This window comes from Emys orbicularis, chromosome 3 (genome assembly GCF_028017835.1).
Source record: "Emys orbicularis isolate rEmyOrb1 chromosome 3, rEmyOrb1.hap1, whole genome shotgun sequence".
Classification (NCBI taxonomy): Eukaryota; Metazoa; Chordata; order Testudines; family Emydidae; genus Emys; species Emys orbicularis.
The window spans coordinates 48,058,047-48,084,036 of NC_088685.1; the positions used below are offsets into that span (position 1 = coordinate 48,058,047).

The window sequence follows — 25,990 nt, forward strand, 5'->3', positions numbered from 1 at the left end:
AAGGGACTGGCACAAAGATGAACAAATAGGGAACATGTCAATTTATTCTGTTTTATATACTCAACGGAGGATGGAAAGGGAAATTCTGTGAATCAGGTCCCAAAATTTTCTTTAAAATTAGGTAGATTAGTACATTCCAGGTAACAAAAAATTACAGTGAACATTCAATATCTGGAATGCATATAATATACAAGTACCATTATATTACATTTATGAAGTTGTTCAGGACAGTAATTTTTTTTTCCAGAATAAGCATAAAAAAGTTACAAGCTGGTTCACAACAACTTTAGGTACAATGTTATTAAAATACACTGATGTTAGTCATAAAAATATTTTACTATTTACATGTACACTGTATAAACCTTAACAATAAGAATATGCCCATTTTAGGAAGCCTTAAATGAATATCTAGGCAGATTGGCCCATGTTAGGTGCAGTACTACCTGTTTTGGTCTTCACAACCTGAAACTACTGGATACACAGTACTGTAACTCATTCTTCACTAGAATGTTTACACTTTCTACTAGGTATTAAAACATTTCATTAAAAAGAGCTAGTTTTATTTCCACTGTGTTTTATTTTCTTAAATCCTACTCCAAGTAATTCAGGGCACTCTCTGCTTTTTCTTGTGCAATTTGGTTGCATTTCCTAATAAGGCTGTAATTCATTTCATCAGTGATCACACTATCTTGCTTGTAGTCAGGATGGTTTGCAATAAACTCCCTCATCCACCGAGCAACTGTCATTAATTCTCCTGAAAGGAGAAAAACGTAAATAAAAATCATATTATAGACGTGTATACATTGCATTTAGCATCTACTTTATTTAGTATATTACATACCTGCAATTATTTCTAATTACATGCACACTTTATATTCATGAGCATCACATATGCTTCATAGTAAAGTCTAGCCACATAAAAAAAACAAAAAACAAAAAACCATGAACTCACTATAGATGCATATTGAAGGACATACACCAAGCACACTCCCGACACAGACACTAGAAGTCACAGTTATCTAGAACAATCTATATCCTAGAAGTTTTACTTTCAAAGTTTCAGAAGTAAAATATCAAGATACATTTATGAGCTTGCATAACAGAAACTATACCAGAACCTAAAAAATCAGAATGCATCAATGGGAAAAGCAGACAATTTAAGGCAGCAATTGTCAAACTCTTCACATAACAGCACATTTTAACAGAGAAATTGCCTCAGAGACCAAGTGTCAAACTATCTGTAATCACATCTCTACAGCAATTATGCATATTAAAAATCAAGATGACTAATATTTTAAATCTGTTTTAATACAATTTAGCTGCTAGAAACAAGGAGACCCTCCAGTATGGCGCTGTCTATACACCTCTACCCCGATATAATGCTGTCCTCGGGAGCCAAAAAAATCTTACCGCGTTATATCGAACTTGCTTTGATCCGCCGGAGTGCACAGCCCCCCCCCCCCCCCCGGAGCACTGCTTTACCGCGTTATATCCAAATTCATATTATATCGCGGTAGAGGTGTATTAGATATTTCCTTAGCTTTTCCACCTGTACAGTTCCATTAGTGGGAGTGCTAGGGTCGACAAGCTGCTGGCACTGTAAACACCGTTGTCTACCTATACCAGAGCAGGGCTAGATAACAGTAGCTAAGGTGCCAATTTTTAATCTATGCTAGTGCTCACGATGTTGCTACCTCTGGTGGAACTACACCAGTGGCAGCAATAGTAGGAAATTTAAGGAAGACTGTCTGGCGTAGACAACATTAGCAACCAGATAGCTGCGCATGGACCACCGTTCAGGAACTTCTGACCCATAGGACCCTAAGGAGGTACTGGGAACAACTAGGAAATTCCAGAGCTTGTGCCTAAAAAACTGCCACAACATGTTAAGACACATCTAATGTTTTTTCTGTTATAAATTTCAATTTTTGGACATAAAAGTGTAATATCAAACATTCAGTGTCATTTCAGTATCAAAAACACACAAATTCAAAGAAACATAGGACTGGAAGGGACCAGTCATCTACTCCAGTCCGCCTCACTGAGGCAGGACTAAGTGTTGTCTAGACCATGCCTGACATGTATTTCTTAAAAACCTCCAATGACGGGGATTACACAGCCTCCCTAGGTAATTTGTTTCAGAACTTAACTACACTGACAGGAAAAGTTTTTCCTACTGTCTAACCTAAATCTCCCTTGGAGCAATTTAAGTCCATTGCTTCTTGTCCTGTCCTCTGTGGATAAGGAGAACAATTTATCACCCTCCTCTTTATAACAAACCTTTTACGTACTTGAAGACTGTCATAAGAGTTTACTACACAAGCTGATGTTAGTAGCACTTCAGACTTAGGGCTGGTCCACACTACCCGCCCAATTCGGCGGGTAGAGATCGATCTTCTGGGATCGATTTATTCGCGTCTCATCTGGACGCGATAGATCGATCCCAGAAGCGCTCCCCCGTCGACTGCGGAACTCCTGCTCGCCGAGAGGAGGAAGCGCTGTCGACGGGGGAGCCTGCCTGCGCCACGTGGACCCGCAGTAAGTAAATTTAGTTCGATCTAGGAAACGTCAACTTCAGCTACTCTATTCTCGTAGCTGAAGTTGCGTTTCCTAGATCGATCCCCCGCCCCAGTGTGGACCTGCCCTTAGAGACCAGGAGAGTGAGATGAACGGAGTTAGTTCTAATGAGGAAACAACTACAGTAGACGTCAGATGCTGAGTGGGTGAATGACTGATGGACGAACACCCCCCCCCCCAAAATTATTCTTAGAGATTACCAAAGCAAGTATAGCAACATCTACTTGTAATATTAAATTTATAATGTAGCATTTCCAGCTCCACTAAGTCCTTATTTTCATCTTATTTTTTAAAATGCCATTTAGCTACAAGTTTCTATAGCATTTTCAAAAATGTGAAATTGTTTATGAGGTCATGAGTCGAGAGATTCATCTTTCAGTAAGACTGAAAACCAGCCCTTACCGTTACTACTTAGGGTGGTTTAGAGACCAGGCGCACACACCATGGTATTTGCACATACAGACTCTTGTAGGCAAGTTTATCTGTTTATGCCTAACTTGAATAAAATGTTTAAAACTCTCCTTTTCTCAATGTACATGGTACACTGTAGAAAAAACGATCAATGGGCATGAAAAACCAGCCTACTGCATGTAGGCCTGGCTTGACATGAATAATTTGACATGGGTGAGACCTCATTTCTTGGGAGACGGGAATAAGGAGGTGAATGGATCATCAGGTTGAAAACAATATCTGTCCCAGCTAAGATTCTGGGGAACACCCAAGGAGCCATTAATAATGGACAAGGTAACAATGGCTAAGATAAGTAGGGAAAGTAAAGATGAGGTAAAAAGTACATTGTGCATGGACACTGCGTGAACAGAGCATGCTTTACAGCGATTGTTTCACACAAAGTAACCAAGCCAAGTCCAAAAGAGGTGATGTAAATTCAATGCAATGTGTAAATATATGAAGGAAGAGGTTTGCTGTATAACTTTGGATACGTGGTACACCATATACCCATCCACTATACTTGAGCGTGATCAACTCAGTGTAGCTTTGCTGTATGCCAAATAAAGCAACCCGAGACTGGAGTCAAAACTGATTTCGACATCTTGGGGATCCCCAACACTGCATATCTGAACAAATATTTTTAAAGCTATGATGAGGTAAAAATAGGGGTTTAAAAGACTTTTTTCTTTAAATAATATCCCGTAAGTAGCTTTCGGGACCAAAGGACACAGGACTCCCTGCTTGTTTTATAAGACACCCAAAGACAAGGCTCCATGCTCTACTGCACCATATTAATGCTAAATTATGCTGCCAGCGTGATTAGCAAAATTGGTATGACAACAGAATTATGCAGCACTACCCCACAGACCCAAGTGTTGGTAAGGATTCGTGATTCAACAGGTGCAGAAAGATAACAGATTAATAATATTCAAAGTTGCTACAGTAGATTAAGTCCCTCTTTACATTAGAAATTATCTAAAAGCTTTATTTAAAATGTCATACAATTGGGGGGGGGGGGGGGAATCAGGAAATTCACAGTCAAGTTTCTTTGCATCCAACATATAAGCATTAGTCATACCAGAGGCTCTCTTTTTAATTAACTTCAGGTAGTTCAGAATGGTGCATCTTGTGTCCACATCCACTTCCATGTTTTCGAGGTAAGAGTTTAGAATTGGGATTAAGCCAGGAAAGACACCATCCTGCAAGAAATAACACATGACCAGTATAAACTCACTTGATGTAATTTGTGAATAAGGAAAACAGTTCAGTGTTCCAAATATAAACTACCACCACACCTTTCCATTGATGATTGTGTCTATGCTCATCAAGGTGTACTCTTCTGCATCTGTCTCTTTCCCATTCTGTGCTGGGCCACATCCATCTACAACAGCATTTCCACCTTATCAAAGAAGAAGGGGGAAAAGCAAAACAATTAACTTTGTGCATCTCCTGAACTGGTCCTTAGCAAGTAATCTGAAAGAAGTAAGTGCAGTACCTTTACAAATATCTTTTCTGAAATAAAACATTCCCTGCCGAACAGCATCTCGTTTCTGGGCTACCTTCATATTTTCATCAACCTAGTAAGGGAAAAATCGCAAAGGTTATTTATCAGATGCTAGAAAATGGGCACTTTACCTACCGGAGTAAACTGAAACAGAGGAACATGTGTCTTGTCAGGCAAGCTTCTTTTGATATTTAGGTGTAATTAAATGAGTACAGTTGGAATAAGAGGTTATGATTTGTTTTTCTAAAATTGGCATTTCCTGTTTCATATTCTTCAGCTGCTAGGGCTGGAGCAGTGGCTCCGACTGTTAGTCAACTCTCCCCCCGGGTATTTTTAGTAAAAGTCAGGGACCGATCATGGACTTCTGTGAATTTTTGTTTATTGCCTGCAACTTGTCCATGACTTTTACTAAAAATACCTGTGACAAAATCTTAACTTTATGTATAAGCCAACTAAAATGTTGGTTGAAAATTTTAAAATCTTAGCCTCTGAATAGCTTCTGGGCAGATTATGCCCAAATTCTTCAATCAATATGATTATTGGGGAGTTAGTAGTAGTCCACTTTCAAGCAGCTAACATTAGTGTAGCCTCTGGAAAAAGGAAGAGGATTTCCTACATTCAGTTTCAGAGTAGCAGTTTGTCTTCTCCTCTCTCAATGTGATGCAAAAAACTTCCAGCAAAATTAAAAGTGATATTTTAAAAAATATATATTTTGGACAGTTGGAGAAAAATCTTTTGCCCTCTTACTTATTTTATTATATCTTTTACTAATCAGTTTGTGTATGTTCTGAAGGGTGTCTCATGGCTGTTTTGAAAGATTAAAAGCATTCTAGGTGGCTGAAGTATAATCCTACATGACCCAAAAGTAGAGATCAGTTCAAGATTAGCCTCATAACATCCTTGTTCTTACAAGTAACAAAGACAAGTTATGAAGGTCCAGTAATTCTCTGTTGTGATGTCTGCCAAATTTTTCAGATCTAGGTCTAGGTTCACACTGTGCATGATCTGTTTTGTAGTCATAACTGGCTTTCATTAACTAACTAATGTTCTTGCCCATGATTTATTAGGCACTTCATGTTCTCGGTGGTGCTTTATATATTGCTGGCTTGCATAGTACTTGTTAGTTTCTCTCTGCATAAAACTGCATACCCATGCTATTGGGTAATTTTAAATTCCAATGTTTGATGCAAGATTTCTTTCTGCTCCTTATTTGCGAAAACTGTATCCCCGACTCCACAAAGAGAAAGAGTTTCTCCTTTCAAGTCTGAAGTGAAGACTTTAAAAAGAGAACATTTTACTTAAAAAAAATAATTAAAGTGGTAAAATATTAATACAAGCAATAAAATGCTAATATACATTAGGCAGGGCTGGTAGCTCTGCCTCTTATTAAGGTTGCCCAACATTTCCTATTATAAGGCCCACTATTTTTGAGTTGCTTATAATTTTAGCAAATTGTTTGGACTGAAATTTTCCATGCTGGTGTCTGCCTCAAGATACTTTCTTTCTTTTTTCTTTTTTTTGGGTGGGGTGGGGGGAAAGCGAGGATTCAGCACTTTTGACCGCTTGGCCCTGAAACCTGTCTTTAAGGGCTTACGTGTGTGATACAGATCACTTATCCTTGATCCTTTATTACGGTATATGCAAGACTTCTATTTTGGGAGGTTTATTAATATCATTTTCAGGGTTTGTCTTTTAGCATTTTTTTGAGTTTTATGTAGATGTCAAAAAATCAGGGGCAAGGGGTTTTAGGGCTCTCTCTTTCTATATATTATACTGTAACAAGTACTTTCTCTGTACTTCTTTAACATAGTACTGTTTCAAGTAACACGATATTAAAGAACACTAGGGAATCTTGAGTGCAACAGCAGGGTCACATGGACCAAATAGTGCGCTTTAGAAATCACACCGCCGTAGTCTGCATTACTGCTCTGTGTAGACAAACTTAGATATAAATAACAATTACTGGTGTTTATTGGATAAACAAACATTTTTTTTTTCTTTTACCATTGTAGATGTTTTACCGGTGTTTATTGGTTAAAGATGAAAAGAAGCAGCCCTAGATATACACAAACAAACCAGAGTGGCTAAGAGAAGGGAGTTTTTGGTGATGGGCCTCAGCTCTGGGATGAGCTTTTCTCCTGGACCTAATTAGTCCCAAGTCTACTGACTTTTGGAGCACATTGCAAGATGCATGTATATATTTGGGCTGCTGCAGAGTTTGGCCTGTAGGAAAAGTCAGCTTTGTAGGGGAGAGGGGAGTTTGGCACCCTGGGGACAATCTAATTTTGTTTTTGTAATTTACAGCAGAGGTGCCTAAAGCCTTGGAGATGCCCCATTTTAATATAATATTAATTAAAACTATGCATATCCCTGTTAATATTGTACAGGGTATTAATGGTGCATCTGATCTTAGGAAAGACCACCACATTTTCATAGGAAAAATAATTTGTATTTATATATGCAAACAACTCACTTGAAGATGTTTTTGTTTTGATTTTTCACCTAATCCATCTATATAGTATGTGGAGTTAAACTGTATTAATCTATATTTCACCGTCAGCGCCACCCCCCACACACACAAACTGATTTGATCTAGATGAAGAGGGAGTTAGTGATGTAGAAATACTGTCCTTACACTTTCACTGAGAAACACTAGATTTTCTAACTAGCTTACAGAAGTAAAAATTAAATGTACAGCATTTCTCTTACCTTGGACAAAGGAATGAGAAAATCCAGTTTATATGACAGAATCACTCTGGTTAGCAATACCACAAACACAACATATGCAGAGTTTTCAAAGTCTGTTAACTGAACCTAGACATTAACAAAATTAAAGTGAGTTTAGTGGAATAGGATTGATAAACAAAAATAAATAGCTGCATAGCAAGTTTACACACTTTGGGTCAATTTTTCATACACACTACTGCATGCCCAGAGTTGGGGTCTGGATGCTCAAATTCCTAATTGAGAGTCCAAGTCAGGTATATGCCAAAATACACATGCACGTCTGTAAACTGAACCCTCTAATACAAAACCAAAACCACAGTCCTGCACTTAAAAGGATGGCTAATCATGCAAAGAATCTGAACCCACAGGTTATTAAAATGAAACGTCTTAAAGTTTTTAAAGTGTTAATCTAGAGAACTAAGTGACAAGACACCTATAAAATACAAGCACACATGAAACAGAAGGGAATGCACCAAGATCTGTTTAGTACTGACAGAAGCACAAGAGAAGCAAGGCCACCAGAAACTCAATACAACATTAAAGCCTTGTTTACAGTTGCTTTAATATATAGGTCTGACTTTTTCCCCTCTCCCTTACTCTCATTAGTGTTCTTTACTTTGCTAATGCAAATTCCCCTGCTAGTTTCAGTCCAATATTTATTGTGCATATTTGCTTAAATGTTGTTGTCCATTTCACTTCAGAAGACTAGCAATTCAGAGGGGACAAATCACACCGTAAATAAGGTTTTGATACTAGATAGCAGAATGCCTCCTACTTTTCCATTTGTAATGGGATATGCTATTAAGCATATTTAATCCTTACCTCCATGGGCCTAAATTCTACTCTCCATCCAATATCTGAATTCGGAGGAGGTGGTTTAAATCTCATTGTCTGCCAGTTTGTGGATTGAATATTCTGCAAGTCACAAGTAAGATATTCTGTTACAGACAAGCACATTTCCATAATGCATATATGTAAAAACAAAACTGGATTATCTTCTGTCTTTCAACCAAGAGACATTCAAATGACCAAGAAACACTTAAAGAGGCTTGACCTATTTAAAGGTGGAATGAAGAATCATCACTCTAATGACATTATACCACACTGCCCATGAAATTCAATTTTGGACTACATCTGAATAAGGCTGAGAGTCTGTCACAGAGATCACGGCTTTCTGGGACCACCATAACTTCTGAAGTGGCTGGCCCCAGGGCCGCCCGAAGAACTGGCCATAGCACCAGCTGCTGGGGCGGCCCCAGGGCCAGCCGCACCAGCCACTGCTGGGGTGGCCTTGGTCAACTGGCCCAAGGGGCTGCCAGAGCAGCAGCAGCCCTGGTGGCGGCCCCGGAGGCCATCAGAGCAGTGGTCCGTGGAGGCCTCGGAGCAGAGGGTGGCTAGGGGCAGTCAGCCCCCACTGCTGGAGCAGGAGCCAGCTGTCGCCTCCTGGGGCCCCCCAGAGCAGCGGCGCCCCTCCCCCCCGGGGCAGCTAAGATTTAGTTAGAGGTATTTATAGTAAAAGTCATGGACAGATCATGGGCCGTGAAGTTTTGTTTATTGCCTGTGACCTGTCCATAATTTTTTACTAAAAATACCCATGACTAAGCCTTACATGAGACATTATGTACACAGATTTAGTAGACCTTTTATAAGCAGTTAAAACATAACAAAACTAAAGATCCACACTTACATTATTAGAATAGATTACGACTCTATTGCTCAACTATTTATACAAGATACGATTTTTATCTAATATACTACATAACATGCAGTTGCTGTACATGGCATAATAAAATGAGAGAGCACCTGATATAAAGCTATTTTATGAAAGACGACATATGGCATTGACAGTTTTCCTTACCTAGTTAACTACTGTTTATGCCTTTATAGTCTCTAATTTTTTCCTTGCTTATTTTCACTGCAATTACTAGTGCTGGTCTGTGTTTCACTAGGTTTAAAGTGAGAGCTATTATTTGTCTTGAATGAGGAATTAAACATTTTATAAGTTCATAGAAATAGGTGTTTGTGTCAGTGCAATATCAGAAATTGCATGTTGTAAAGAACTATTTGGAACATTTGAAACTAGCTACTTTTGTTCCTAGTTCCTGCCTATGCCACTAAATTTTGCCAATATTCTTAGCTACGAAGTACTCAGCACTACATGATTAAGCAGTAAAATAGTGAGTATGCAATTATAACCATACAGTCATTAAATTGGTATGAAACAAGATACAACCTCAAAATGATCAGATTCATTTGCATCATCTAGATGTATTTTCTCTTCGAACAAAGTCAACGGGTCTCGAATAAATAAGTGTGCAATATGTTGTGCCAAAAGATGATCAATGCCTATAAACAAAAGTTCAAAGATCAAATTCACCAACAGACACCAGAGATAGTAAAGTAGGCCTTATTAAATGCCACGATGACTCAAGAGCCAGGAAACACCGTACTGCTCGAGGCTACCTCAACCAAGCACATCCTAAGGTGAAGTAAAAGTGATCACCACAAAAATACATAAGATGATTAAAAAGAATAGGAAGATATACTATTTTCTGATGATCGGTATAGCTGCCATTCTTCCTCCGCTTTCTCTCTTCCACCTCAGTCTCCTGTTGACTTTGACAGTTTTGCTCGATCCAGAAGGACAAAGTATTAATGCCTCTTAAGAAGTCAGCTACTCAATTTGGAAGTTGAGGTACATTTCCCATTGCAGACCAATGGCATTACCTATAGGCCAGACTACCACATGCTTAATGAGTGCACATCTCCACTAAGAGTGCATAGTCAATGCAAAAGTATGGTAGATTAAAAAAAAAAAAAAGCTAAAGAAAACTACAAGCATAAGACTAAACTGACTCACAATGAGTGAAACACTTACCTTCCTTTACTAGGTGCTCGTAGATTTCTTTATCTATTGTCAAATCAATGTCATTGTATTTTTCACCACATTCAGATAGATAACTGTCTATGGAATCATATCTGGATTTACTGATTCTATAATGGTTGTTCTTCAGTGGCTATATAATTTAAAAATAGAATATTTTAAGAGCTTGTAAACAATGTTACCTTACTAATTACACTATTCTTGGAGAACTGTTAAACAGAAGTTGCTTTTAAACAATCTAAATTAAATTCATAGGTCTTCAAAAATAAGGAAAATCATAGTGGGCAGGTACATTGAAAAGTTCCATTAAACAAGAATCTTATGGAGTTTAAGTACATTTAGCAGTTTAAAGGGTATATAATTAACAAGCTTGATGAAAAGTAATTGTCAGTAAAAACCCAACTTTGTTTCCTCATTTATGATAATTTGAATAAAAGTCACTTCACTATATTGACTACCCTATCCTAACGGTTTAAAAGGAATTCATCTGGATAACATGGCACATTTCAAAATGGGTGGCTTGCCAAAAAGGTATACTGGGACATCATGGTTATATTAGTATTGATGTAAACAAATATACTTGTCAGAATACTGAACAAAATTTTCTACTGGAACATTTTTATAAGTTTAGATTTTTTTAAAAAAATTATAATTCTCTAGATGGTCTCTGCTGTCCGTTCTCTGTAAAAGAAGTTCTATACGTTCAAGTTGGTCCTGCCTCAATGCAGGGGGCTGGACTTGACTTCTCGAGCCCTACATTTCTATGATTCTAAGTTCTGGTGACCATATGCTTTAGCATTGCTGTCGTGGTTTATAGTCTTATCAGAGACCATCTACAGAAGTACACATCATGTAATACAGGGCTACCATATACACACTGTTTTTTAAACAAATCACCTTTTGGGTTGAGGCAAAGAAAGGGAAGCGGCAGCACCAAATGAAGAACTTCTCAGGAAATTGTGAATGAGTGAAAGTGGAGTTTAAAAGGAATTCTATACTCAACTATAACGTTTGCTACTGTGGATGCTATAACAATAATTAGGGTGAAAGTTACACCTTCAGAATCATGTGCCACAAAGACTACAATCTCTCGCCACTAAGTACTCAGTGATATTCAAAGAATATTTGAACTTGTATAACTAAAATAACCAGAAAATTGTTTAACTTTTACTCTTTAAACTAGTATTCACTTGCCTCCAATCCTCTCTCCTCTCGTGTTCGGTCATCTACTGATGCAGATATTACTCCCCAGCGACAGTCAATATCCGACACGTAGCCTCTGTAGAATGGAGCTGCCGCACTTAATGCCATCTAAAATAAAACCAAGTCACACATGAGAACACAAGACAAAACAAATGAACACCACCAACACAATGTAAAAAACAGTTACTCACCTTCTTGTAACTGTTGTTCTTCGAGATGTGTTGTTCAGATCCATTCCAATCAGGTGTGCGCGCGCCGCATGCATGGTCGTCGCAAAGTTTTTCCCTTAGCAGCTCCCGTAGGGTCGGCTGGGGAGCACCCTGGAGTGGCGCCTTCATGGCGCTGGATATAGGACCCTGCTGACACGACCCCCCTTCAGTTCCTTCTTGCCAGCTACTCCGACAGAGGGGAAGGAGGGTGGGGTATTGAAATGGACGTGAACAACACATCTCGAAGAACACTTACGAGAAGGTGAGTAACCATTTTTTCTTCTTCGAGTGCTTGTTCACATCGATTCCAATCAGGTGACTCCCAAGCTCTCCCCCGGAGGTGGAGTCGGAGTTAAGGAATCCCTGACCAGAGAACTGCTCTGCCGAAAGCTACATCCTCTCTGGCATGCTGGGTGATGGCATAGTGAGTGGTAAACGTATTCACGGAAGACCAGGTTGCCACTCTGCAGATCTCCTGGAAGGGCACCTGGGCCAGGAAGGTGGCTGATGAGGCTTGTGCTCTTGTCGAGTGGGCTGTAATAGCTGGGGCGGGGACCTTAGCCAGCTCGTAGCAGGTACGGATGCAGTCCGTGATCCAGGAAGAAATGCGTTGAGAAGAGACTGGAAGCCCTTTCATCTGGTCCGCCACCGCCAAAAACAGTTGGCTCGATTTCCTGAAAAGCATTGTGCGTTCGATATAGAATGCTAGCGCGCGCCGGACATCCAGTGATTGAAGCCTCTGCACCTGCGCACTAGCATGAGGCTTGGGATAGAAGACTGGCAGAAAGATGTCTTGGCCAATGTGCAATTGAGACACCATCTTGGGCAGGAATGCTGGGTGAGGCCTGAGTTGTACTTTGTCCTTATGGAAGGCCATGTAGTGCTTTTAGCTTGGACACCCTCCTGGCTGACGTGATGGCAACCAGAAATGCCACTTTCCATGAGAGATACAGAAGGCAGCATGTTGTCAGTGGTTCAAAAGGGGCTCCCATTAGCCTGGAGAGGACCAGATTGAGATCCCAAGCAGGTACAGGTGGTCACAAATGTGGATATAGCCTTTCCATGCCCTTCAGGAAACGCCCTACCATGGGGTTGGTGAACACAGAGCGCCCCAACTCTCCCGGATGGAACACTAAGATAGCCGTGAGGTGTACCCGATGGACAATCCTGCCAATCCCTGCTGCTTTAGATGCAGTAGATACTCCAGGTTGAGCGGTATAGATGCCTGAAGTGGAGGTGCGCGCCGCTGCTCACAGCGGCACGAGAACCTTTTCCACTTGGCTAGGTAAGTGGCCTGGGTGGAAGGTTTCCTGCTACCAAGCAGCACCTTCCCCACCGATTCCGAGCACTGGCACTCTCTTGGGTTTAACCATGAAGCTTCCAAGCCATGAGATGAAGGGACTGGAGGTCTGAGTGAAGGAGGTGACCGTGGTCCTGTGTGATCAGATCGGGGTAGAGCAGCAATGCGATCGGGGTGTCCACTGACAGCTTCAGAAGTGTGGTGTACCAATGTTGGCATGGCCACGCTGGGGCCAGCAGAATTCCCTTTGCTTTGTCTCTGCGGATCTTGAGCAGCACCTTGTGGACGAGTGGAGCCGGCGGGAAGGCATACATGAGCTGGCCTCCCCAGGGTAGCACGAACGCATCCGAGGTGGAGCTCGGACTGTGTTTTTGGAAAGAGCAGAACATTGGACGCTTCCTGTTGCTCCTGGTCGACCTGGGGAAACCCCCACCTTTGGAAGATGGAATGTATGATGTCTGAATGGATGGACCACTTGTGGTTGTGAAACAACCTGCTGTGGTGGTCTGCAAGCTCGTTCTGAACTCCTGGGAGATAGGACGCCTCCAGGTGAATGGAATGGGCTATACAAAATTCCCAAAGCTGGAGAGCTTTCCAACAGAGATGGGAGGAGTGGGCTTCGCCCTGCTTATGTAAAACATGGTGGTGGTATTGTCGGTCATCACCGCTACGCACTGGCCCTGTATTCTGGACTTGAAGGTCTGGCAAGCTAGTCGCACAGCTCTGAGCTCCTTGATATTGATGTGGAGTGAGAGCTCAGTCTGCGACCACAGACCCTGTGTCTGGAGATCTCTTAGGTGGGCCCCCATACCCAGAGCTGACACGTCTGTTACTAGGATCATGGAGCGTTGAGGGGTGTTGAAGGGGATTCCTTCGCGGACCGTGCAAGGGTCTAGCCACCAACGGAGGGATTCTAGAACTCGCTCCGGCACTGTCACTACCGAGTCCAAGTTGTCTTGTCCTGGGTGATAGGTTGACATGAGCCACGCCTGGAGTGGTCTGAGCCTCAGTCTGGCATGCCTGACCACGTAGGTGCAGGCTGCCATGTGGCCAAGGAGACTCAGGCATCCCCTTGCAGTTGTGGTGGGGTATCACCTGAGAGTCTGGATGATGTCTGAGATTGATTGGAATCGGGACTCCAGCAGGATTGCTCTCGCCTGTACCGAGTCCAGCACCGCCCCAACAAATTCTATTCTTTGGGTCGGTGACAGCGTCGACTTGTTCATGTTGAGGAGTCCTAGTCTGTCGAAGGTGGCTCTGACTAACCGGACTTGAGACTCCACCTGCTCCCTGGAGCATCCCCGCAGCAGCCAGTCATTGAGCTAGGAATATACCTGCACCTGCGACCACTGACATGCACTTGGTGAACACTCGGGGGACCGTGATAGACCAAATGGGAGCACCGTGAACTGATAGTGTTTGTGGTCAACCACAAACCACAGGAAATGTCTGAGAGCTGGACGAATGGCAATGTGAAAGTACACATCTTTCATGTTGAGGGCGGCGTACCAGTCTCCCTTGCCCTTTAGCTTCTGAGGAACCTCCTCCACTGCCCCATGGCGAAGAGCGATTGCACCTCCTGGATAAGGAGTTGCTCGTGAGAAGGATCCCTGAAGAGGGACGGGGAAGGGGGGTAGGAGGGAGGGAAGGAGCAAAACTGGAGAGACTATCCCACTTCTACCGTGCGAAGCACCCAGCAGTCCGACGTTATTTGTGACCAAGCACGGTAGAAGTGTGACAGACGATTCATGAAGCACAGGGAAGGATCTGACATCACGGCAGGTACGCCATCCTCGGGAGTCCCTTCAAAACTGTTGTTTGGAGCCCGACGATGGCTTGGTTGGGCCCTGTCCCTGCCCTGAAGGCGGGTGTGAAGGCTTGAGCCTGTTATTTCTGCCCCTACGGCGGTAGAAGCCTTGGGTGGGGCTGGTACTGCCTCTGCTGCTGCAGCTGAGATTTGAAATGCTTGCACTGGGTAGCCGGCATGTTCATCCCCAGCAACTTCATAGTTGCCCTAGAGTCTTCAGGCTGTGCCGCTTTGAGTCGGTCTGGTCCAAGAACAGCCCTGCGGCCTCGAAGGGAAGGTCCTGCAAAGTCTGTTGGACTGCCAGACATAATCCGGACAATTGGAGCCAGGAAGTTCTTCTCATTACCACCCCGGAGGAGAGAGTACGGGCAGCTGAATTAGCCGTGGGAAGGGAGGTCCTCACTACTGCCTTTCCCTCCTCAACTATGGCGGAAAATTCTGCCCTTGACTCCGCCAGAAGCAACTCCTTATACTTGGACATAGAAGTCCAAGAATTGAAGTTGTACCTGCTGAGGATAGCCTGCTGGTTGGCTATCCTAAGCTAGAGGCCCCCTGCGGCATAGATCTTCCTGCCGAAGAGGTCCATGTGTTTAGCCTCCTTAGACTTGGAGGCCAGTGCCTGTTGCCCCTGATGCTCCTTTTCATTTACCGCCGAGACCACCAGGGAGCAAGGGCGTGGGTGCGAGAAGAGGTACTCATAGCCCTTGGAAGGGACAAAGTACTTCCTCTCTACGCACCTGGCAGTGGGTGGAGTGGAGACTGGAGTCTGCCACAGGGTGTTGTTAGTGTTTTGGACGGTCTTTATCAGCGGTAGCGCCACCCAGGAAGGACCTTCTGGGGCCAAAATGTCTACCATAGGGTCCTCTGTCTCGACCACTTCCACCGCCTGCAGGCCCATGTTGTGGGCAATGCGATGGAGCAGGTCTTGGTGTGCCCTGTGGTCAATAGGCGGGGGCCCTGAAGCTGATGCCTCTGCTACTGCCTCAGCGGGCAAGGAAGATGAGGTGGCAAGTGGTGGTACAGGGTTCTCCTGGCTCTCGAGCTGCCTGGGTTGCTCCTGGACTGTACCAGGCTCCACTACTGGCTCAGTCGGGGCGGCTGTCTCGTGGACTAGTGGCAGGTCCTGAGATGGTTCCGATCCCACCTCTGCAGTCTGAGGGGGCGGCTTGGAGAGGGCAGCTTCAGCTCCCCGAGGGGCAGGTCTATCTCTAGGTGACTGGGAATGTGACCTCGGGATGCCACCAGACCTAGAGCCTCTGGACGGGGTACCCTGGGACTGATGGTTAGCCCAGGGGGTCCAAAAGGGCCATTGAACGGGAAGATGCCACTATGGCTGCCAGGCCGCATGCGCATCCCTTCGGCATCTGTCCGACTCATTGACTGGGCCTCGAATAATACGAGTCTGCGTCAGACTCTAAAGAGCCCGAGGGTGCTGAGTGGAAGAGGCAGGGGACCAGTGCCACAATGATCTCGTCGAGAATTGGTGCCAATGGTCTGATGATGGGGACTGGTGCCGGCGATCACCTGCTGGGCTCCGGTGCCGCTTGTTGGTGCCAGTCCTGCAAAGGTGTTGTGGACCGGTGCCAATCCATCCTCGGGGAGACAGATCGCCGTGTTCCTGGTGCCGGGCGTGTTCCCGCTGGACTTTGTGCCGGGGAGTGATGTTGCGGTGACCGGGATTGGGAACAGTACCGGATGCGGTGCCGGTCCGGTGACTGGGAATGCCGCATCATGGCGGGCCTGCCTCTGGATGGTACTGGTCTTGATGGTACCCGAGGCTTGTCCCTAATAACTGGAGGCTGAGCTGCAGTTGTCTGTAGGAGATCTCTTGCTGCTTCAAATGTGTCTCGGATAGACGGTGGTTCCAACATCTCCACCTGGCACTGCCTTGCTGGAGAGTCGCAACGTGCCGGACTCGACGGTGCCTTCTGGGGCGCCGGAGTCAACGGCACCGACTCTTGCTGTCTGGGAGCTGGGTCCTTTCTCGGGTGCAGCAAAGCGTCCCCTGGCAGTCCCGCAGCTCTCTGAGGAGAGCTCCCTCTCTGTCTTTTTATGCCACCTGCAGGGCATTGGGGAAGTAGAGTGGTGCCAGGCATCGCTGGTGCTGAGGGCCTCTCGCACTAGAGTCCTTCCTCAGCCCACAGTCGTGAACTGATGCCGGAGTGCTCCGCACTAAAGTGCTTGGGCCCAAGCCTTGGCGGTCTGAAGCCGCTGGATGAAGTGAGGATTCCATGAGCAGCTGCTTCAAATGGAAACTCCACTCCTTTTTTGTCCTAGGTTTAAAAACTCTGCAGATTTTGCAGCGCTCAGTCTGATGCGCCTCCCCCAGACACCTCAGGCAAGTGTAATGGGGGTCACTATTTGGCATGGGCTTGTGGCATGAGCTGCAAGACTTAAAGCCTTGGGCTCACAGCATGCCCCAGAGCCCAAGAAGGCATGAGGGGATTGGGAAGATCCCACTGACAAACACCTATACTAACTATAACTATACTAACAACTACAAAACTAGAAAACAAGAAGAACTAGACTAGGTAACTGCGCTAAGGGAGCCCTTGCAAAGCAAGGGAGTCGCAGTTCCAACAGCTGCCCCGGACAGTAAGAAAGAACTGAAGGGGGGTTAGGTCGACAGGGTCATATATTGAGCGCCATGAAGGCGCCACTCCAGGGGGCTCTCCAGCCGACCCAACGAGAGCTGCTAAGGGAAAAACTTTCCGATGACCGTGCACACGGCGCACGCACACCTGATTGGAATCGACGTGAACAAGCACTCAAAGAAGAACTGTACAGAAAGTTTACTTTTGAGCTCCTGTATACACACGCCTATAAAAAAAATGTATTATGTACTCAGAGCCCAAACTATTATTGGGGGCAGGAGTGGGAGTGATTTTTTTGTTCACCCCCATGCTGTTGCTATACCAACCCTCTGCTGATGCAGGACAGCACATTTCTTCTTCAGAAGCCATTGCCATTAACCGACCACATAAAAAGGAGAGTTATTTACCTAGTAGTTGATGTTCTCCAAATATATTGCCTCTATAGATCCACATTTAAGGAGCTACAACGTGAGATAATTTCATAATGGACAAACAAATATTGTGCTACCATACTTCCACTTCTGTCAGCAAACTTAATTTGACCAACATTTTATCTTGTTAAACTCAATGACCAGTTATTACTGAAGTGATTAGTTCATTTAGCCTACTCTAGCTGTATCTGTAAGTCCAAGCTGGTAGTTGGAGCCTATAATTAAGGTTGCCTAACACTCCCCATTACAAGACACTGTTTTCAGTCATTTATACAAATCTTACCAGAATTAAACCATCTGGGCTGAAAATTTTCATGCAGGGTGTCTGCCTCAAGCTAAATTCTTTTGGAAAGTTTCAGCAAAAACGGTTCAGCCATTTCCATGAAAAAAGTAAGGGAAAAATACATTTTGCACATGTTGAAAAATTCTTACAACCATTTCATTGAGAAAGTCTAGTGCTTCCTTGCTTTGGAGTGGGACTTGAAATTTGGCAGGTGCATTGCCCTAATGTCAAGAATGTGCTTTTTGCCAACCCTGTGAAAAACTGTTCGGGAAAAAAAAAAAAACAATCGGAAAAAAATCAGTTTGCCTAACAGCCTTTCAAAACAGGCTGCCAGATTCACATTTGAAAATGGAACTAAAGCTCCTAACATTTTGAAAAAGTTACTTATAAACTTTGCCCTTTATCACTCCCCCATTTGCCTTTACTGTTACCCTCATAAGAACATAAGAAAGGCTGTACCGGGTCAGACCAAAGGTCCATCTAACCCAGTATCCTGTCTACCGACAGTGGCCAATGCCAGGTGCCCCAGAGGGAGTGAACCTAACAGGCAATGATCAAGTGATCTCTCTCCTGCCATCCATCTCCACCCTCTGACAGACAGAGGCTAGGGACACCATTCCTTACCCATCCTGGCTAATAGCCATTAATGGACTTAACCACCATGAATTTATCCAGTTCTCTTTTAAACTCTGTTATAGTCCTAGCCTTCACAACCTCCTCAGGTAAGGAGTTCCACAAGTTGACTGTGCGCTGCGTGAAGAAGAACTTCCTTTTATTTGTTTTAAACCTGCTGCCTATTAATTTCATTTGATGACCCCTAGTTCTTGTATTATGGGAATAAGTAAATAACTTTTCCTTATCCACTTTCTCCACATCACTCACAATTTTATATACCTCTATCATATCCCCCCTTAGTCTCCTCTTTTCCAAGCTGAAGAGTCCTAGACTCTTTAATCTCTCCTCATATGGGACCCGTTCCAAACCCTTAATCATTTTAGTTGCCCTTTTCTGAACCTTTTCCAGTGCCAGTATATCTTTTTTGAGATGAGGAGACCACATCTGTACGCAGTATTCGAGATGAGCGCGTACCATCGATTTATATAAGGGCAATAATATATTCTCAGTCTTATTCTCTATCCCCTTTTTAATGATTCCTAACATCCTGTTTGCTTTTTTGACCGCCCCTGCACACTGCGTGGACATTTTCAGAGAACTATCCACGATGACTAAAAGATCTTTTTCCTGACTTGTTGTAGCTAAATTAGCCCCCATCATATTGTATGTATAGTTGGGGTTATTTTTTCCAATGTGCATTACTTTACATTTATCCACATTGAATTTCATTTGCCATTTTGTTGCCCAATCACTTAGTTTTGTGAGATCTTTTTGAAGTTCTTCACAGTCTGCTTTGGACTTATCTATCTTGAGCAGTTTAGTATCATCTGCAAACTTTGCCACCTCACTGTTTACCCCTTTCTCCAGATCATTTATGAATAAGTTGAATAGGATCGGTCCGAGGACTGACCCTTGGGGAACACCACTAGTTACCCCTCTCCATTCTGAGAATTTACCATTAATTCCTACCCTTTGTTCCCTGTCTTTTAACCAGTTCTCAATCCATGAAAGGACCTTCCCTTTTATCCCATGACAACTTAATTTACATAAGAGCCTTTGGTGAGGGACCTTGTCGAAGGCTTTCTGGAAATCTAAGTACACTATGTCCACTGGATCTCCCTTGTCCACATGTTTGTTGACCCCTTCAAAGAATTCTAATAGATTAGTAAAACACGATTTCCCTTTACAGAAACCATGTTGACTATTGCTCAACAGTTTGTTTTTCTATGTGTCGGACAATTTTATTCTTAACTATTGTTTCGACTAATTTGCCCGGTACAGACGTTAGACTTACCGGTCTGTAATTGCCGGGATCACCTCTAGAGCCCTTTTTAAATATTGGCGTTACATTAGCTAACTTCCAGTCACTGGGTACAGAAGCCGATTTAAAGGACAGGTTACAAACCTTAGTTAACAGTTCCGCAACTTCACATTTGAGTTCTTTCAGAACTCTTGGGTGAATGCCATCTGGTCCCGGTGACTTGTTAATGTTAAGTTTATCAATTAATTCCAAAACCTCCTCTCGTGACACTTCAATCCGTGACAGTTCCTCAGATTTGTCACCTACAAAAGCCAGCTCAGGTTTGGGAATCTCCCTAACATCCTCAGCCATGAAGACTGAAGCAAAGAATCCATTTAGTTTCTCCGCAATGACTTTATCGTCTTTAAGCGCTCCTTTTGTATCTCGATCATCAAGGGGCCCCACTGGTTGTTTAGCAGGCTTCCTGCTTCTTATGTACTTAAAAAACATTTTGTTATTACCTTTGGAGTTTTTGGCTATCCGTTCTTCAAACTCCTCTTTGGCTTTTCTTATTACATTCTTGCACTTAATTTGGCAGCGTTTATGTTCCTTTCTATTTGCCTCACTAGGATTTGACTTCCACTTTTTAAAGGAAGTCTTTTTATCTCTCACTGCTTCTTTTACATGGTTGTTAAGCCACAGTGGCTCTTTTTTAGTTCTTTTACTGTGTTTCTTAATTTGGGGTATACATTGAAGTTGGGCCTCTATTATGGTGTCTTTAAAAAGTGCCCATGCAGCTTGCAGGGATTTCACTTTAGTCACTGTACCTTTTAACTTCTGTTTAACTAACCCCCTCATTTTTGCATAGTTCCCCCTTTTGAAATTAAATGCCACAGTGTTGGGCTGTTGAGATGTTCTTCCCACCACAGGGATGTTGAATGCTATTGTATTATGGTCACTATTTCCAAGCAGTCCTGTTATGGTTACCTCTTGGACCAGCTCCTGCGCTCCACTCAGAACTAAATCTAGAGTTGCCTCTCCCCTTGTGGGTTCCCGTACCAGCTGCTCCATGAAGCAGTCATTTAAAGTATCGAGAAATTTTATCTCTGCATTTCGTCCTGAAGTGAAATGTTCCCAGTCAATATGGGGATAATTGAAATCCCCCACTATTATTGAGTTCTTAATTTTGATAGCCTGTCTAATTTCCCTTAGCATTTCATCATCACGATCACCGTCCTGGTCAGGTGGTCGATAATAGATCCCTAATGTTATATTCTTATTAGAGCATGAAATTTCTATCCATAGAGATTCTATGGAACATGCGGATTTGCTTAAGATTTTTACTTCATTTGATTGTACATTTTCTTTCACATATAGTGCCACTCCCCCCCCTGCACAACCTGTTCTGTCCTTCCGATATATTTTGTATCCCGGAATGATTGTGTCCCATTGATTGCTCTCAGTCCACCAGGTTTCTGTGATGCCTATTATATCAATATCCTCCTTTATCACAAGGCACTCTAGTTCACCCATCTTATCATTTAGACTTCTAGCATTTGTGTACAAGCACTTTAAAAACTTGTCACTGTTTATTTGTCTGCCCTTTTCTGATGTATCACATTCTTTTTTATGTGAATGTTTATCATCTGATCTGGCCCCTCTCATCATGTCATGCCTAATTTGAGACTGTAAGCTCTTTGGAAAGGAGGCTTGCCTTTTGTTTGTTTGCTATAAAATAAAGCCTGATTATTTTAGTTTACTTTTTAAAAAAGTATATCCTGTACATGTTACAAGATTACATGAGAGCACAGTTATTTACAGTTTGGTAAAAGTTACTAAAAAACCCCCAAAATAATTTAATTGACGTGACTTCTGCAGCCAAACTGTTTTGTTAATTTCTGCCTACGAGTAGAATAAGCCACACATGTACTATGGCAATCAGCACATTAGTTATAGATTTTCCCCCCAGGTATACTACTGTTACTATACAACCACCTAATGTAGCACTTTCCATTTTTGCTGAAGACCATATTTTCAAAACGCTGGTAGAAAAGATTACCTGATGCACTAATTTATTTAGGTTTGTAACTAGAAGATAGAAAGGTCTTTTTTTATAGGACATTTTAAGCTTTATGTTTTTTGTACAGTAAACAGAACTTGATCACCAAACATGCTATTACTCACCACAATAGGACATATTGGGGCTAGCTGATCATAAAGGCATCTTGCTTCAGAAATGCTGCAAGCCTGGAATGTTACCTGGTAGAAGAAGTAGGATTATTACACAAAAGCAAGTCTGCAGGCTCTAGACCATCTACTGGAACCAGCGGTATTCTGAAAGTCACTTCCACTGTCTATTTTAATTTGTCCACGGACTGAGGATCTTTGCTGCCAGTGTTTCCAGTAGCAACCACGTCACAAACTTCAACACTTCAATGTTCATTAAAGATTTTAGGTTGCATTACAAGGGCACTCAGATGCTGGGGCTGTAGCTCAAATGTTAGCCAGGACCAAAAGAAACTGAGGACTAACATCTCTAATGAACATGAGCTGCTAATGCACCCGTTAAGCAGCATTCCAGAAGCCAGCTCCCTCAAAGAAACACAGTCAGAAAGGATTACAAGTCATAGCATTTATTTGACATTACAGGTAAATTTGTTTTTACAGAATCCTTTAATCCAAGATCCTTTTGTGAGCTCCAGCCTAATTATAGGTTATTGTAAAACTGGGGGGGAAATGCAAGTGCTTTGGTGTAATTTAAAGTTTCTGTAAAAACGTACATTTGCCTGTATTAGAGAGAGACCAAAACACAATTGTAAGACGAAAGTGTACTACATATCTTTTAGTGCATGGTAGCAGGGTCCCTACGGCCATTTAGTGCATGGAAGGCTAGTGTGCTATAGATTCACAGCCCTGCTGGCTGTGCATTATGTCTCCGTGTAGACAAACCCTGAGTTACTGAAAAGGCTTTTTCCCTCCTGTTTCTCCACTTTAAACTTTGTGACATTACAAAAACAGGAACCATCCCCAAGATAATTGTACTCTCTTTGTCACCACTTGAACTCACGTAGCAGAGATTGCTGCACTAGGGGAGAGAGAGGATAAAATGGGATCCAGCTGGGGCTACCCCTCCCCCAGCACTCCATTAGACCTAGAACTGTGTAGGCAAGACCACCTCAACACTCTGGGGACACTAACACATAGGGGGTACTTCCCCCATGTGGGCTTGGGAGAAAACTGCAGAGAGGCCACCAGAAACTCCAGCTGGCCAGGGCAGCTAAAGCAGGGACCTTTGGGCAACGGGGTGAAGTTTCTACAGTTTTGACTGGACTGCTTCTGCCCTGTGCTGACTGGCTGTTTGCTTCAACCCTCCCACTCCCCTTTCCTCACAGTCTCTTCACCTCAGCTTCATTCTACACCTGCCCCTTTTACCCTCTTCCCCATTCCCCCCCCCACTTACCTTCCCATTTAGTTTATCCCCTCCCCTAACCCTTCAATAAAAATTGTGAAACCAACTTGACATTTGCTGCCATCACACCGTTCTCTCTGCTTGTATGTTATACCCTTTCCCCAACCCTGCGCCTACCTTGTCTATTTAGATAACGAACTATTTAGAGCAGGGACAGTCTACTACTCTGTTTGTACAATGCCTAACACAACTGGGCCCCACTCCTGGTTGGTCCTTAGGCACTATCACAACAAACATTATTAACTGCAACATTACAAGGTTGCCAGTTTTCCTCCTGAAGAAATTACAATTGAAACTGTGTAAAATATAGACACCTCCCCCACAATCCCATGATCTCTACTACTGAACCCCACACATTTCTCTTCAAGGAACTGTAAAATAAACTTTGAAAGGTTTGATAGACTCTTTCAAAAGAAGCGTTTAGCACTGGAACAAGACATACAAATTAGTTTTACCCCTGCCTCTTATTTTTTTTTAAGAGGAGCACTCAGTGGGATCTTCCCTAGGTTAGTTTTGCTTGCAACCAATTTAACAGATATGGAAGTAAGGTTGATAAAATTAAACTAAAGTGATTTAAATAATCAATTTTAAGCAAAGGAGTATCATCTGTAGTTAGTGAATAGAACTGATTGTTTCTGGTCACCACGTCCTTCACGATATTAGACTTAGTAGATCTCACCCTTTCACACCTAGTTTTTATTCATAGATTGGAAGAAGGGGGGAAAAAACCCAACTTTCCTGCATTTTCAACTCCCGATTGGTTTGTTCAATGACTAGTTCATTCAAAGTTAACTAAACTAGTTGAAGGGTACCACATCAAAGAAAAACCCACAGCTTGCCCGTGCCAGCCAGCTTGGTCTGCAGGGATGTTTCATTACAGTGTAGCCTTCCAGGCTAAGTCTACACAGCAATGAAACATCCCCACAGCCTGAGCTCTGCGAGCTCAAGTCGGCTGGCACTGGCCAGCCACAGGTTTTTCTTTGCTGTGTAGACATACCTGAATAAACTGAAATGAAGAAATTCTCTTTTCACCTACAGAAGAGGCTACTGCTGTCAAAAGCTGGTTTAAGTCTCTCAATTCTCAACTTACTGTACTGTGTTATCAGCTAATGCTCAGAACATGATACCTGATTAATTTAATGTTACAGGTTACTGTAAATGGAAGCAGTGCTTCAAGTTGATTTGACAGCAGCAGCAAAAAAGAAATGTTTCAGTGATACTGATTATCATCTTTGTTTATTATGCCAAAAGATCTATTGAGATTAAGAGGTCAGCATTAAGCCAGAAATCACTTGAATCCACTCGCAAGTGGTATACCCATAGTTACATAACATACATTAAATAACTTTAGGGTTGTAATTGTCATGTATTACAAAATCCTTGTTCTTTAATTTGGCCTTGATCATTTTTAGGCATAAACGGGGAGACAAAGAGTACTGACTAACTGCTGAATCTTTGAGTACTATCACTGCTGACCTGGTTAAACACAACGCTCAGTGGCACCTTACATGCTATGAGAAGTGCACCCATAAACTGAAATTTGACAAGGTTGGAGAGGAAATACATCAAGCATCCAGAAAACAATGAAGATGTTGGGACAAGTGCCAGCTATGGCACTTATACTAGGTCCCATTACATGCGCTTGTAATCCACTATGACCCCCAGATCCCTTTCTGCACTACTCCCTTCCTAGGTGACATACATAAAGATGACAGGAAGTTTTTGATGATGATAGAAAATATGGACATATTTAAAGAACTAATGTCCAATCTAAACCTCCCTTGCTGCAATTTAAGCCTGTTGCTTCTTGTCCTATCCTCAGAGGATAAGAACAACAATTTTTCTCCCTCCTCCTTGTAACAACCTTTGATGTACTTGAAAACTGTTATGTCCCCCCTCAGTCTTCTCTTTTCAAGACTAAACAAACCCAATTTTTTCAGTCTTCCCTCATAGGTCATGTTTTCTAGACCTTTAATCATTTTTGTTGCTCTTCTCTGGACTTTCTCCAATTTGTCCACATCTTCCCTGAAATGTGGCGCCCAGAACTGGACACAATACTCCAGTTGAGGCCTAATCAGCACAGAGTAGACCGGAAGAATTACTTCTCGTGTCTTGTTTACAATACTCCTGCTAATACATCCCAGAATTATGTTTGCTTTTTTTACAACAGCGTTACACTGTTGACTCATATTTAGCTTGTGATCCACTATGACCCCCAGATCCCTTTCTGCAGTACTCCCTTCCTAGGTGACATACATAAAGATGATAGAAAATATGGACATATTTAAAGAATTAATGCTGCATATAAATGTTTAACACTGCAAAAGGAGTCTGGATGTATTATTGCATGGATCCTCCGTAGCTGCGTTTGTAGTGAGCTTTCTCCCCTCAATGATGTGTAACTCGCTGTCAGTGAGATTTTATTTTTTGTTCGTTCATTCATTCTTTAGTCTTTTAATCTGGAACAAAGGTGTTTTGAAATGAATACTACAAGTGCAGCCTACAGAACGCTGCGAAACAAGAAGCACGTAGAAGATTCTATTTAATTCCATGGAGGCATAACAATGATCTCTTCCTGGTTACCAAGAAAGAAGCAACAACAAAGACAGAAGCTATCATCACAAAGTCCAACACAAGGAACTACCTCAGCCATCAGCCCTTTGTGCAAAATTACTACAGTAGAGTGACACTCAGAAT

At 42.7% G+C, this 25,990-nt stretch overlaps 1 protein-coding gene across 2 annotated transcripts in view; it reads right to left on the bottom strand.

The window, feature by feature from the left end:
- Window positions 1-533: 533 nt before the first annotated feature.
- GCLC (glutamate-cysteine ligase catalytic subunit) overlaps window positions 534-25,990 on the bottom strand; it is a 56,256-nt gene continuing 30,799 nt past the window's right edge. For both annotated transcript variants that reach the window (XM_065400815.1, XM_065400813.1), the window contains 10 exons: window positions 22,009-22,083; window positions 11,337-11,453; window positions 10,137-10,275; window positions 9,492-9,604; window positions 8,081-8,173; window positions 7,241-7,345; window positions 4,523-4,604; window positions 4,323-4,426; window positions 4,106-4,226; window positions 534-754 (listed from right to left, as the gene is read on the bottom strand). In XM_065400815.1, the coding sequence (XP_065256887.1) occupies window positions 591-754; window positions 4,106-4,226; window positions 4,323-4,426; window positions 4,523-4,604; window positions 7,241-7,345; window positions 8,081-8,173; window positions 9,492-9,604; window positions 10,137-10,275; window positions 11,337-11,453; window positions 22,009-22,083 (1,113 nt within the window). In that variant the 3' untranslated portion in view covers window positions 534-590. The remainder of the gene's footprint in view (window positions 755-4,105; window positions 4,227-4,322; window positions 4,427-4,522; window positions 4,605-7,240; window positions 7,346-8,080; window positions 8,174-9,491; window positions 9,605-10,136; window positions 10,276-11,336; window positions 11,454-22,008; window positions 22,084-25,990) is intronic.